The following is an 11,931-nucleotide window of genomic DNA, read 5'->3' as shown; positions in this document are numbered from 1 at the left end:
ACTTTATGGGTGAATGGTATAAAGGTCTGACCGCGGTCGACACGTTCCCAATTAAGAAAAAGTTATGGTGAAGATATCTTATAGTAGAGTCAATTATAAGTTAATAATTTCCAAGTAATCTTATGCAGAGCTGGGCAGCGCTACTTTGAAATGTAGCGGCGCTACCGCTACCGCTACAGTAAAATGTAGCGCCGCTACATTAGCCGCTACAATGGCCAAAATTATTGGAAATCTTTAAATATTTATTGTTCTACTATTGGGGTTTACTCATAAACATTTAATGATAATAAAACATTTTCAAAAGATATCAATGCAACTTTATTGCAATTAACCTAACCGAACTAGTACGGGTTAGATACAGTAAATAAAAGTTACAGTTTTTTTATGTTTTACCTTCCCTACATGGATGTCTACTTTAATCTACCAATCTCAAAAATTATCCACATATACATATAAAAATCAGACTTTTATTTGTATATATGTGGATTATAAGCGCATTTTCTCATTTATGGAAAAATGCACTATTGTGCTCGCCATGTCCGTCTGTCTGTCTGTCCGTCCGTGTCCTCAAGTTTTCGTCGACGAGAAAATGCGCTCTCTGTCACTCACTGCAGTGGGTACTGAGTTATAATTTTTGAGATTGGTAGATTAAAGTAGACATCCATGTAGGGAAAGTGAAACATAAAAAAAACTGTGTAAAAATAACTGTGTAAAAATAACTGTAAAAAAACTGAAAGATGAAAAAACACCTGTAAGTGGTAACTGGTAACAACTTAATAAGTAACAACTAACATGTTGACACTAGTAACAGGCTGAGGTTGACAATATTACACCGAAATCTTTCGTACAGTTTTATTCTGTAATTTATATTATGTATGTATCATACTGGTTTTTAAATAATATTTAATACTATTAAGTAAAATCTAAAGGCTTTATCTATAAATGTAGCGGTAGCGCTATAGCGGCAAAACCTCGTATCGCTACATAAATATGTAGCGGGCGCCATAAATGTAGCGCCGCTACCGCTACTGAAAATGTAGCGGCCGCTAGTAGCGCCCGCTACGTGTAGCGCGCTACTGCCCACCTCTGATCTTATGTATTATATACCAACGTGAAGATCTTGCATCCGTTTTCTCGATTCAAGATGTTTTTATTTTTATTCGTCGATGTGACATGATGAGCTTATGAACAAGACACTAGTACTTCAAAGAGCTAAATAACTCTTAATTTTATAGCGCATCGTTTCTCTGTAAAAGACAACAATAATCTTCTATCTCGTAGAGTTTCAGTCATTTATTTTTTTTAGCTTGAACGCTACATAATAAAATATTTAGTTTTTATGCATAGCAATTCCAGGCCGTATAATCATATAAACGAAAGAAGTTGATAGCAACAAATTTTCAGCGACCGAACCGCACTAAGACGACGTTATGAATACATGTGTAAAGTTTCAGTGAAATTTCTTAAAAATTCGGGAAGTATTTTAGCCGCATCGGGCCGAGAAATGGCAAAGCTTTGTTATCGTTGACAATTCTCCAACTGATATGATGAAATTAATCCAATTTGATTAATTACGACAGACGACAATAATTTAGCTTAATGATGATGTTCGCACGAAGGGCTTTTAAGGTTTCCGCATTTGATATATTTCCTTAACAGTAGATGATATCATGGTTCACGTTCAGTTTACGCGGAATTTTTTATATAAAGTGTTCTATGGTTAATAGTTTTCAAGCAAATATTTTCAAATATAATTCTTATCTTTGCCTGCATATAAATATGGGGATCGTTCATCGACCGTTATAAGTCCGAGCAATTAGAAGAATGTCCTTGGTTTGAATTTATCGATACAATTGTACGAGATATTAAAAAAATTATATCTATATGACGACATCATTATAATAGGTTAAGTCACCTGCTTCTCCAATGTCTCTTTACTAACGACAGTTCTGTTACTCGAACATTCTCAGCTCTGCCATCGTATTCGGAGTAGACGTTCACAGCTCTGTATTCACAAGAGTGTAGCAGCTCTGCACCAACTCTAATGCTAGCAGTTTTATTCCCACAGTCACAGTTGTTATTCTGAAGGGTTGGCAGCGCTCAACTTACCTCTAACGCAACAAGGAGATTCAGTCATGGCTGACCCGCTTACAACAGGAACCATGTAACTGTGCTCCTGCCTCACCCACCCAAACAGGAAGGGACAGCAATCTGGCCTAGATGATGATGCCCACATATCAGCTCCATGACCTCAAATACTCGTCCGCTTACCGGGACGTCCGTGGTCGGTTCCAAAGCAACCGGCCAAAATGGACATCGTTTACATTTTTAAATTAACTGGTGGATAATTTCTTACCTCGCATGCTTCTTCCAATTTATATTTGCATTGATAATTTGCCTTGGTACTACATGAAAATAAATGAACTTAGGGCCTTGAAAAGATTCTTGATCTTTATTTCTCAAAAGTTATGTGAATTCATTGATAAAAAATTATGCTCATGACATAAATAGATACATTTATTTGCAAATTATTATGAATTTTAACACTAAATGTCTGATTTCATTAACAAAAGAAAGATTGGGGACTTGAACTATAGAATTAGAACTTTCCATTTGGAAAAAATCGCCCCAAGGTTCCCACCAACGCCCATGCGGTTTTCCACGCCTTCCCTCACGCTCCGGAGTCACGTGGGTCGAGGGGCTCGTTACCGAGGTTTGCATCGGACATCGTCATCGCTTGCTACAATTACGCTGTCAAGTCACAGGTCTTAGGTCAGCGTGTCGCCACTGTTCTGCTATGCTGTAAAAAATCAGTTGCGATGACAATCTAGGGAGAATGCCTAGCCTAACATCGACAAACATTGGCACGTTGGTTGATTGATTTCTTCTTGAAGGTGCTGCAGATGACCTCACTCAGATCAGTCGTCACACCTGGACATGGGAATTATATGCGCTTTGCATATTTATTTGCAGGGTCTACGGACTTTTTCGGATCTAATATCAATGTTTTTGCTGTGGAGAATGAGTTTCAGTATAAGAAATAGAAATGAGAATGAGTTTCATTATAAGAAATACGTAAGGATGTCCGCTCAGGACCCATAATCTAAACAGCTTTATTTGGCGTTGTTCTCGGCAAGATCGCGCTGACTCAGCATAGCGTCATGGCTGAAAATCAACATTGCACGCATCGAGCGATAATTAGAAAGGGAAATTTTGTACCTAGCTTGCTTATGAGGATGAGGAATGATATCGCAGGCTCTTAGTTTGCAAATAAATCGACATAATCAGAGTCTAAAATTAAGCAAGGTGCAAAAATTTAGATCGAAAATAAGTGCTTTTCTTCACTTCGAATAGAGTGGAGATAAAATAGACCAAACAATTTGCCATCGCGAGCAAATCACCTAAAAGTGCGATCGTAATTGACTTTCCTATCTAGACCAAATCCTAAAGCTGTCGAATTTTCTGGGTGTTGAAATTGTTTATCACTGCAAGCTGTCTGTACTCAGAATGATGCAATTCGTGAAGGCCGTCGAAGTTCCAACTCGAGCCAAATTCTTGATATATGGTAACTTTAAGGACACTTTTTGTGTCTTTTAAAGGGAGAGGATTTTTTAACGCGAATTTGCCGTCCAAATTCCCACGCAGTTTACTGTTCGTAAGCGACCCACCGCAACCGTCGGGGGAATGTTAGCGAGGGCGGAGATAGATACGACCCTTAGCATTTCCGTTGTCACTTTCCTGCGCCCCCTATAATATTCCCTCTTCCATCATTACCGGAATTATTTGTTTTGAAATTCTAACGAAGCTTTTATTTGCCAGCTCACTAAACTGGACTAACGAGAACTTTTGCTATTTGTGGCCGATGAATAACGTTCAGCCATCCAAATAAACCTATAATGGTCGATATGTTCGGCCTCTATATGTAATATAATACCTACATGAATGGGATTATCGTTGGTTTTTAGGAGAGAGAGACTTGAATCATTATGCAATTGTCTTCTGGCATCAGGCATAGATTAAATTCATCCAAGACCATTTAACTTCGCCTAGACCAAGTTAAATCCAAATTCAGATCAGCAGTCGAGACGACGCAAGGAGAGACCGGTAACAACGCGTGCCATGCAAATGGTGAAAAGCTTTCTATCAAGGCTAGGGTGTTTGCCAAAAATGCGGCCTATCAGTTGATAGTTAGGAGTGCCTCAAAAGCACCAAAGTTTTAGTGTTTCCTTGATGAAACGCGTCAAGATGGATAAATAGCTAACTTTGAGACCTGATAAGTCAATCATTTCCAGTCCAGAGAAGCTGTTATTATTCATTCTTGCTTATTTATGGAGCACTCACGTCTAGCTACATGTATAGAAGATTAATAGAATAGAAGTATCGGCACTGAAGAAATAGGCCCATGGCCTGTTGCCGATTATTGTACTTTTCGTGGCTTGATTCCACAAAGGTTCCGGCCTTTGAAACCCGATATTTCCATAACTGACGATTGATTCGAGTTAGCTGCTGGTCTTATTGCCTGGTCCGCAAGGTGTCTAGGCATTTCAAGACTGAACATAGGCTCCTGCATAGTTTCGTCTATTCTGTTCTTGTAGGCGTTCATACTCGAACCGTAAACGATGCTATCAAGGTGGCTGTTCCACATGTCGGTGACTCGAAGCGCGAAGAAATTTTGTCGCATGGATGTGTTACAACGCAGTCTTTTTAGTTTATAGCCCAGGCCCCTTGGGTGGGTTCTTGTTTCAAATTCTAGTAATTGAATACTCGCAAAATTTATATATCAGTAGATACGGTGGTCCAAACTTAGCAAGACAGCAGTTGTAAAGATTGCCAAGCCTTCCGTTCCTTCTAACTCAAATCAATCTTTTGGATGCAAACATCGAGTAACATTAACATGAAACAAAACAATCGGAAAAAACTGAAAACATGGGCAATTTTACTCCAAAATCAACCATTAAACTTGAAGTGATCAATCGCGTTGGTTCTGCAAAACACTTATTTCATCCACTATTCATATCTTAAACTTCACTATAGACACAGGATGAATAGAGCGATATTAGTGAAAAATTATGAAACATTAAACGTTTGTCTATTTTTCTTTTAATGATCACTAATTGCAATTTTGCGTAATAATGATCAATAAACTTAATTAAATATTAATCCCCTCTAACCATAAACCACTAAGTACTAGCTAGGAATGTCGACCGAATTCAATACTAAAATAATTCAATAATAGCCTTCAATGGCCAAAATATTGGAAACTTCACCAACATTGAGCACAATTGAACAATCTAAATATTGTTCAATTGTGATCGTATGTCGTCAGAATTTTTTTTCATGGATAGCAACAAAACTGAGGTTGAGAATATCATATGTTAAAAGTTAAAATTAAGTGCAACCTACTCTACAACTGCTGTCACGCTAAATAGGACCAGCGTATCTACCGATATAAAAGTTTGGCAAGCATTAATGTTCTATACAGGTAGTTAGTGCAGCAAGAATAAATAACAAGAGCTTCTATGGACAGGTTATGATTGTCTCATCGGTTCTCAAAGTTGGCTATTTATTCAGTTTGACGAGTTTCATCAAGCTAACACTAAAACTTTGGTGCTTTTGAGGCACCCTAAATATATCTGACAGGCCTCATTTTTGGGCAAACAGTCATAAAATATAATTGGTCAAAAAGGAAACTGCTAGGTGGGCGGGTGCTTCTGCAAGAGAATCCGCTTAGGGGCTTCTTGATTAAAAAATCAAGTTGGCACCACGCGCTGACCATATTTCACAACAAAAACAGATCGCGTTTGATTTAAAAAGTCAGAAATATAAAACCAATTTCTTCAATCATACTTGAAACAAAATATTCATCGACATCTTCAAACATCCATAAAATCCTCGAAATTCAATGAATAGACGGCCTCTGCATCACGGACACAAATATATCAATAAATCAATTTATTGCTCAACAGTGGACAATTTAAAAAGATCAAACTTCACATTTAAATTTTTGCATTACCCCAAACGATAAAATGAGAAAAACGGGGTAATTGATAGTGCTTTTTTATTCACATTTATTAAAATTATCTGCTATTCACATTGCAAACAATGACGTCTATTGGACGTCGAGAGCAGTCGAGTTCCTCAGACCTCATCAGCATAGTCAGCAGGGTTCTTACGCAGGAGCCTGTCATGTTCGCGCTCCACGGTGTAGTAGACGTAGTATCCCAAAGCAAATGCTGCAAAAAAACGATTGTTTTAGTACATGCCACAATAATATATCAAATTCGTTTCAAAGCATTTGAGGAACATTATTCATTGCAAAAGGAGACAAAAACTTTTAGCCCATGAAGAAATTTTTTTTAGAAATATGGAGCAAAAATTGAATGGGCAAGGCAGGAGCTGGTAGTAAAAAAAAATAATGCATCACACTTTTCAATTCATTTGCTAATGGCAATACAATCCTTTTTGTTACTTGGTTTTCATAAATCAGATGGTAACTAATGTTACTAATGCACTGATGAAGAAGGTTCTCAAGTATTTATTTGAAATGCCAATGGTTGCGAGAAAGAAATAAGAGGATAGATAAAACATGGGCATATAGCATTTAGATAATAAAGTAAGTAAAGCAAGTATTTTCTATACTGAAAAATCAGTGTCTGTTGCGAGTCTCCTATGTCATCTTTTCAAGTTAATGTTTTGACTTGTGCATCACATACTATCCCCATTCAGACACACATAGTTTCACGGTAAGGCAAACTAATACTGACGAGGAAAAACATAGAAGAACTGTGCACGGATGCGTCTGATGGTATTGGGCAAAAGTTTGGAGAAGAAGTTGGCATAAGGGCGCTGCTCAAACGGCGAGAGAGAGTACTTGACAATCCCACGTACATGGGCCAGCTCACCCCAGTGCTGTCCCATTCTGAAAAAATGTGGGATTAATCTATTGATTACACTTATCAAAGCATATGTTGGAACACAACTGCGTAGCATTTTTAAAATATAGGTATCAGATCGACCATTCGTTTATAAAAAAAATTTTAGTTAAACAGCATGAACACAGTGCTATAAACTTTTCTATCAAAAGCAAAACTAAATGCTGAGTTCTTTAACTGGATAAAAAAAGTAGCAAATATTACATCATAAGGGGTTGGTATGGTACATGAATTAAATGAATTCAGGCCACATATTCAAGCATGAGGGTTGAAATAGCAGTCTATGGTTAGTATAATAAAATTGCTTTTTCATTAGCTTTTATGTTTGTAATTTTCATAGCACTTTGACCAATCTTTTTTGAACTGAAGTTGAAGCATTAAAACTCTTTCACAATGAACTTCCCATATTTACGACTCAAAGTCAGGTATTGGTTAATAAATGTAGATTAATTGAACAGTAATCAAAACCCAAAACTTTGCAAAGACATTCAAGGTTACCACAATATCAGACCTCAATTAATGCATGAAACATTACATCTGGTATTATTAGTGTTATCTACAGTACCTATCATAATACAGCATGATCAAGCTAATCAAGAATTTAGCTTTACTTCATACTAGGAATTTTAATAGAAAGATTGGATATTAGGATGTGAGATGACACTTAAAAGTTGACAATCAAATTCAAACTTGTTAAGTCACTTATTGGAATGCGGACAATATTAACAACATAGAGCATCTCTGCAATCAGCAGTAAAAAGCATCTTGTGTTCACTTGCTACTTGCAAATAAAAATTTGAAAACACATAAAACACTACAAATAGAATCAATAAAATTTAAACCACTCCCAATTACAATATCAAATTTAAATTTGACACTACTAGACACATTTTTCTAAGCTTGTAAGAAAGATGAATTCATTACTATCACTATCACATGCAAACAAACTTGTATGCAAGTCATCATGATAAATAAACAAGTATCCATTATACCTAACAGACAATATTGCATGAAAATCATAAAACAGCAGTTATGATATTCAATATAATGTTCTTACATTTTACATTATTGGTTATGATAATGATTTTGCCATGCAGCACATCTTTTCATCAACATGTTTAGGCACACCATACAGACAGGTAAAATGATTCATTCTCTTTCAATTCATTTTATTTTAATGTAACATTTATTAAATTAATTCATTCATTTTATTTAAATTTAACGTTTATTGATTAAATTCATTTCCTTGACCCTTGCACCCTGGCTTGGAATATGTTAAGGGGAGTGTCTGGGTCCAAGAAAAAACATTTTTATTTACCAACGGATCCCTTTGAAACTTGGTAAACATATGTAAAACCTAAATCTAAGACTTTCTTGTTAGTATAAATTTGTTGAAAAAATTTGAGAAAACGTGAAATTCTTAGAAAATGGCCAAAAAAGGGGTACTGTAGAAAACTATCTCCTAGGATTTTCAAGCTACAACATTGAGACGCATATCATTCAATGTGTAAGAACCATATCTATCGATTTGTTATAGCTTTTTTGAAATTCAAATTTTTGCGGGTGTGGGGGCATTTTTTGTAAATTTAAGAACAATTTTTGATTCCCCCTTTTTGGTAATACTTTCAAAACTATAACGAAATTAAAAAAAAAAGCTACAACCGATCTCTAGATCTTGTATTTGTGAATCGAATGGTATATCTCTCATTGCTGTAGCTTCAAAACTGTGGGAGGAGAAAAAACTGTAGGAGGTTTTCCAGTGACGATAAGTGTGATTGTTCAGGAGAGCCTGACAAAGTCCTGGGCGCCTCGAAATTGGCATTCAAGGTTGCAAGGATGCAATACCAGATGAAACTGGAGGTAAATGGTGGGAAGAAGCTAAATGGTGGTCAAGGATGGTGGGAACAACAGAACAAGTACCGTCCCTCATGACTGCTGAAGGGTTACTGGAGCAGAGAGTGTCAAGACTAGCTATTTAAGGTGCACTGAGGTATTTACTCCCTATGTTAAATGTTAAAGAACTCCACCAACCCTTGCCCTTTCGCGATCTGTCGTGAACACATAAATCAATGTACAGAGATGGTTTTGGTACTGTTGGATAAGTCAGAATGTCAGCTTCAAGATGAGACTAAATACCGGAAAAGCCAAAATTGTCCATTTTGGACCAGAGGCTCTGACTATTTGGACTTTGGAGCCCTGACTAGAGCTTTAACTACCTCCTATCTAATTGTTAATAAAAGTGCTCAATTGGGCAGCAAGATTCCCAATGCAAAGAAAATTAGTCACTTTAAAGCCACAAGATTTCATTCATAAGTAAGAAAATTCTAATCTTGCATGCACCTGACATCTTTCTGTACTATACTGTTTGTGCACATGATAGAATGGTATTTGCAATAAAGACTAAAGAGTAATATTTAATTAGGAATTAAGGTATATTTTCCTACTGTAGAGAATGGATGTTGGTGTGCGTGAAGGCGGCGAAAGGTCAAAAATGCTTCTATTTGCTGATGATGCTGTGATTATTAGTGAAAATAGCAAAGAACTACAAAGTATGTGAGACTGTGTGACTGAGTATGGGAGTGACTTCAATTAGCAATTCAGTGTGGGGAAGGGCCAAGTACTTGATGTGAATGGATCGATTGAGGATATGAGCAGTCAGCAGAGTGTGGATGTTGGGATGGAATGAGATTGTTAGGACAAATGAGTATAAGTACTTAGGGATGTGTGTGGATCATGAAGGAAGTCAGAGAACAAAGGCCACAAATTTAAGTAAGGTGGAATGAGAGGAGTGAGTAAGGTGGAATGAGTACATACAGGTGGAATGAGAGGAGGGATGATAAATGTTTTATGTGTGATGGGGATGAGAAGGAAACTGTGGTGCACTTGTTGATGGAATGTGGTGTGCATGAGAGAGAGCGCCAGTCTATGATGAAGGTAATTCTGAATGAGAGGTGAGATTAACAAAGTGGGGTATGAGAGAACAAGCAAAAAGAGGATGGCAATAATTACGGGTCTGTCTGAGGGAGCAACAGCGGCTATGTTTGAGAGAGTGAAGAGATATTTGGAAAACGTGTGGAGGATTAGGGAGAGGAGGAGGATGATAAGAGTGGGGTTGTGAGGAATGGAGGGTTGAGAGAGGGGAAAATGGGAAGACAAATGTGAACATGCCAAATTGTTTTAGTACATTGTTTTTTTAGGATGTTGCACATTGAAATTGTTAAGCTTTTTTTCCTTAGGATTGCTGTGAATATGTTTTAACTGAACTTTTTGTTAACATATGATTGTGAACTTTTAATTTTTTGATGCTAGTAAAAGCAATTATATGCAGCATGTATGACCAATTTAAAGGTTATGACCGGAGGGCAGAGCCGCAGAGGTCACCATGCAGGCATGCACCCCTAGTATGGAATATATCTACTTGGCGAGCCGTGACTGAATTTTTCGAGCCGTGGTTTTATGGATTTGCCAGCCGTGATTCTATTTCACCGAGCCGTGAATTCCATATCTCGGCCATGAAAAGCCATTTACGAGGTGCGAATGCAAATTTATTTACAAAGTTTATGCACGTGTTACCCCAAAAGGCCCAAATCTCTAATTTTCCCCCTAAACAGTCAAACGGCAACAATAAAATTTGTCTCTACTGTAAGTTCAGCACGTGTTAATATACAGTCTGACCGCTTTGACATGACCGCAACTATGCGCGATCTTCAACAAACGTTTTGTTTATTTGGTTACATTACGATGTTTATGTTTTTTCTGCAAGATATTTTTGGCGGAAACGGTAAAGCAATGCGGATTGCGGAAGTTGAAAATTTTATGAAATGACATGTTTGCGAAGTGCAAACCGTGATTTTTTAATCAAACAAAAATTTATGACATTCAAGCCGCGAGATTTCATACCTACTGAAATTATATGATATTAGAGCCGCGATATTTCAGACAAAAATAGGACTTTTCCAGACTAGATGCACCCAAATTCCAAGTGAATAAAAAATTTGCTTTAGGGCAAGATAATGTCATTCTGGCCTTCAAAAATGACAAAAATAAAACTAAATCAGTTTATTCACAATTACTGAATTGAATTACTAATGCAAATACTCACGCTGGCTGTGTAGGCTTCATCTTCACCTGAAAAAATTCAACACAGTTATCAACTTATCAACATAAAAAAATGTTTTGTACCTATTCTTCTTAGCAATTTGGTACTGGTTTAAATTTGAAACCATCAAACCTTCAATGACAGTAGGTAGGTATGACAAATAAGTTGCCAATTGACATTTACAGCATATAGGCTAGCTAGGTATATAATTATAATTTACGTGCTGCTTGTTGATTTAGAAAAGTGAAGAAAAAAGTATAATCCTGCCATATTAGGATTGAATCATTTGAATGTATTAAATTAATATTCAATCCAAATTTGAGTTCGTATCATAAATACAGTGGTTATGGCAATGATTAAAAAAATTGACTAGGCTATGGCTAGCTATTTCAGTATTTGACTATCCGCAACCCAAACTATCCACTATCCGAAACCTTAACTCATATATTTTTTAATACTAGTCCACATCCACTTCAAGTTAGGTATCTTTTTAGACCTTTTAAATTTCTGGCTTGATTCTTATTGTAGAAAAAAATGTCGTTTCCCTTACTAAATAAGTTACTATATATAATATATTATCTTATCAACGAGAACAAAGGGTGGTTTCCAGTGACTTTCCACTGATAAGTCAACATTACAATGATACAATCTACTCTTACAAGTTACAAACATACAACGTAGCTATCGCCAATCAAAGTGACCTTCAATTAAGTAAAATATTCGATAAAACCTATACTAATACCAGCAGTTCCTAACTTCCTATACATATTTTATTTTCACAGATTAAACAGCACCTGATAAAACGATGTTGTCGACCTGCAGGAGTCCTGACAGTTGCGATGAATTTCACCGTCGGATGTTCGGTTTCACGTACGAGGAGGTTCGGTCCCCTAGAATGTT

General features: G+C 36.7%; 1 protein-coding gene across 2 annotated transcripts; it reads right to left on the bottom strand.

Annotated features, from left to right (window-relative positions):
- Positions 1–6,031: 6,031 nt before the first annotated feature.
- Positions 6,032–11,931, bottom strand: LOC108674248 (cytochrome b-c1 complex subunit 8). Of its 2 annotated transcripts, XM_018162184.2 has the most exons (4): positions 11,826–11,931; positions 11,035–11,060; positions 6,765–6,919; positions 6,032–6,233 (listed from the first exon to the last, which is right to left on the bottom strand). In XM_018162184.2, exons 2-4 carry the CDS (start codon positions 11,052–11,054, stop codon positions 6,139–6,141), a joined length of 270 nt encoding a protein of 89 aa, XP_018017673.1. In that variant the 5' UTR covers positions 11,055–11,060; positions 11,826–11,931; the 3' UTR covers positions 6,032–6,138. The 2 variants fall into 2 exon arrangements, with proteins under 2 accessions (XP_018017673.1, XP_018017674.1); XM_018162185.2 differs by lacking the exon at positions 11,035–11,060.

The sequence above is a fragment of the Hyalella azteca genome, unplaced genomic scaffold (assembly GCF_000764305.2).
Source record: "Hyalella azteca isolate HAZT.00-mixed unplaced genomic scaffold, Hazt_2.0.2 contig5320, whole genome shotgun sequence".
Taxonomy (NCBI): domain Eukaryota; kingdom Metazoa; phylum Arthropoda; class Malacostraca; order Amphipoda; family Hyalellidae; genus Hyalella; species Hyalella azteca.
Note: the sequence above shows the minus strand (reverse complement) of the source record. Positions and strands in the feature narration are given on the sequence as shown.

Excerpts from the sequence above, each read along its gene's own strand:
- LOC108674248 (XM_018162184.2), bottom strand. The coding sequence starts at position 11,054 with ATGAAGCCTACACAGCCAGC. Across the intron at positions 6,920-11,034 it reads ATGAAGCCTACACAGCCAGC|AATGGGACAGCACTGGGGTG; the intron begins GTGAGTATTTGC and ends ACATTTTTTCAG. Across the intron at positions 6,234-6,764 it reads GTTCTTCTATGTTTTTCCTC|CATTTGCTTTGGGATACTAC; the intron begins GTCAGTATTAGT and ends GTTTTTTTGCAG.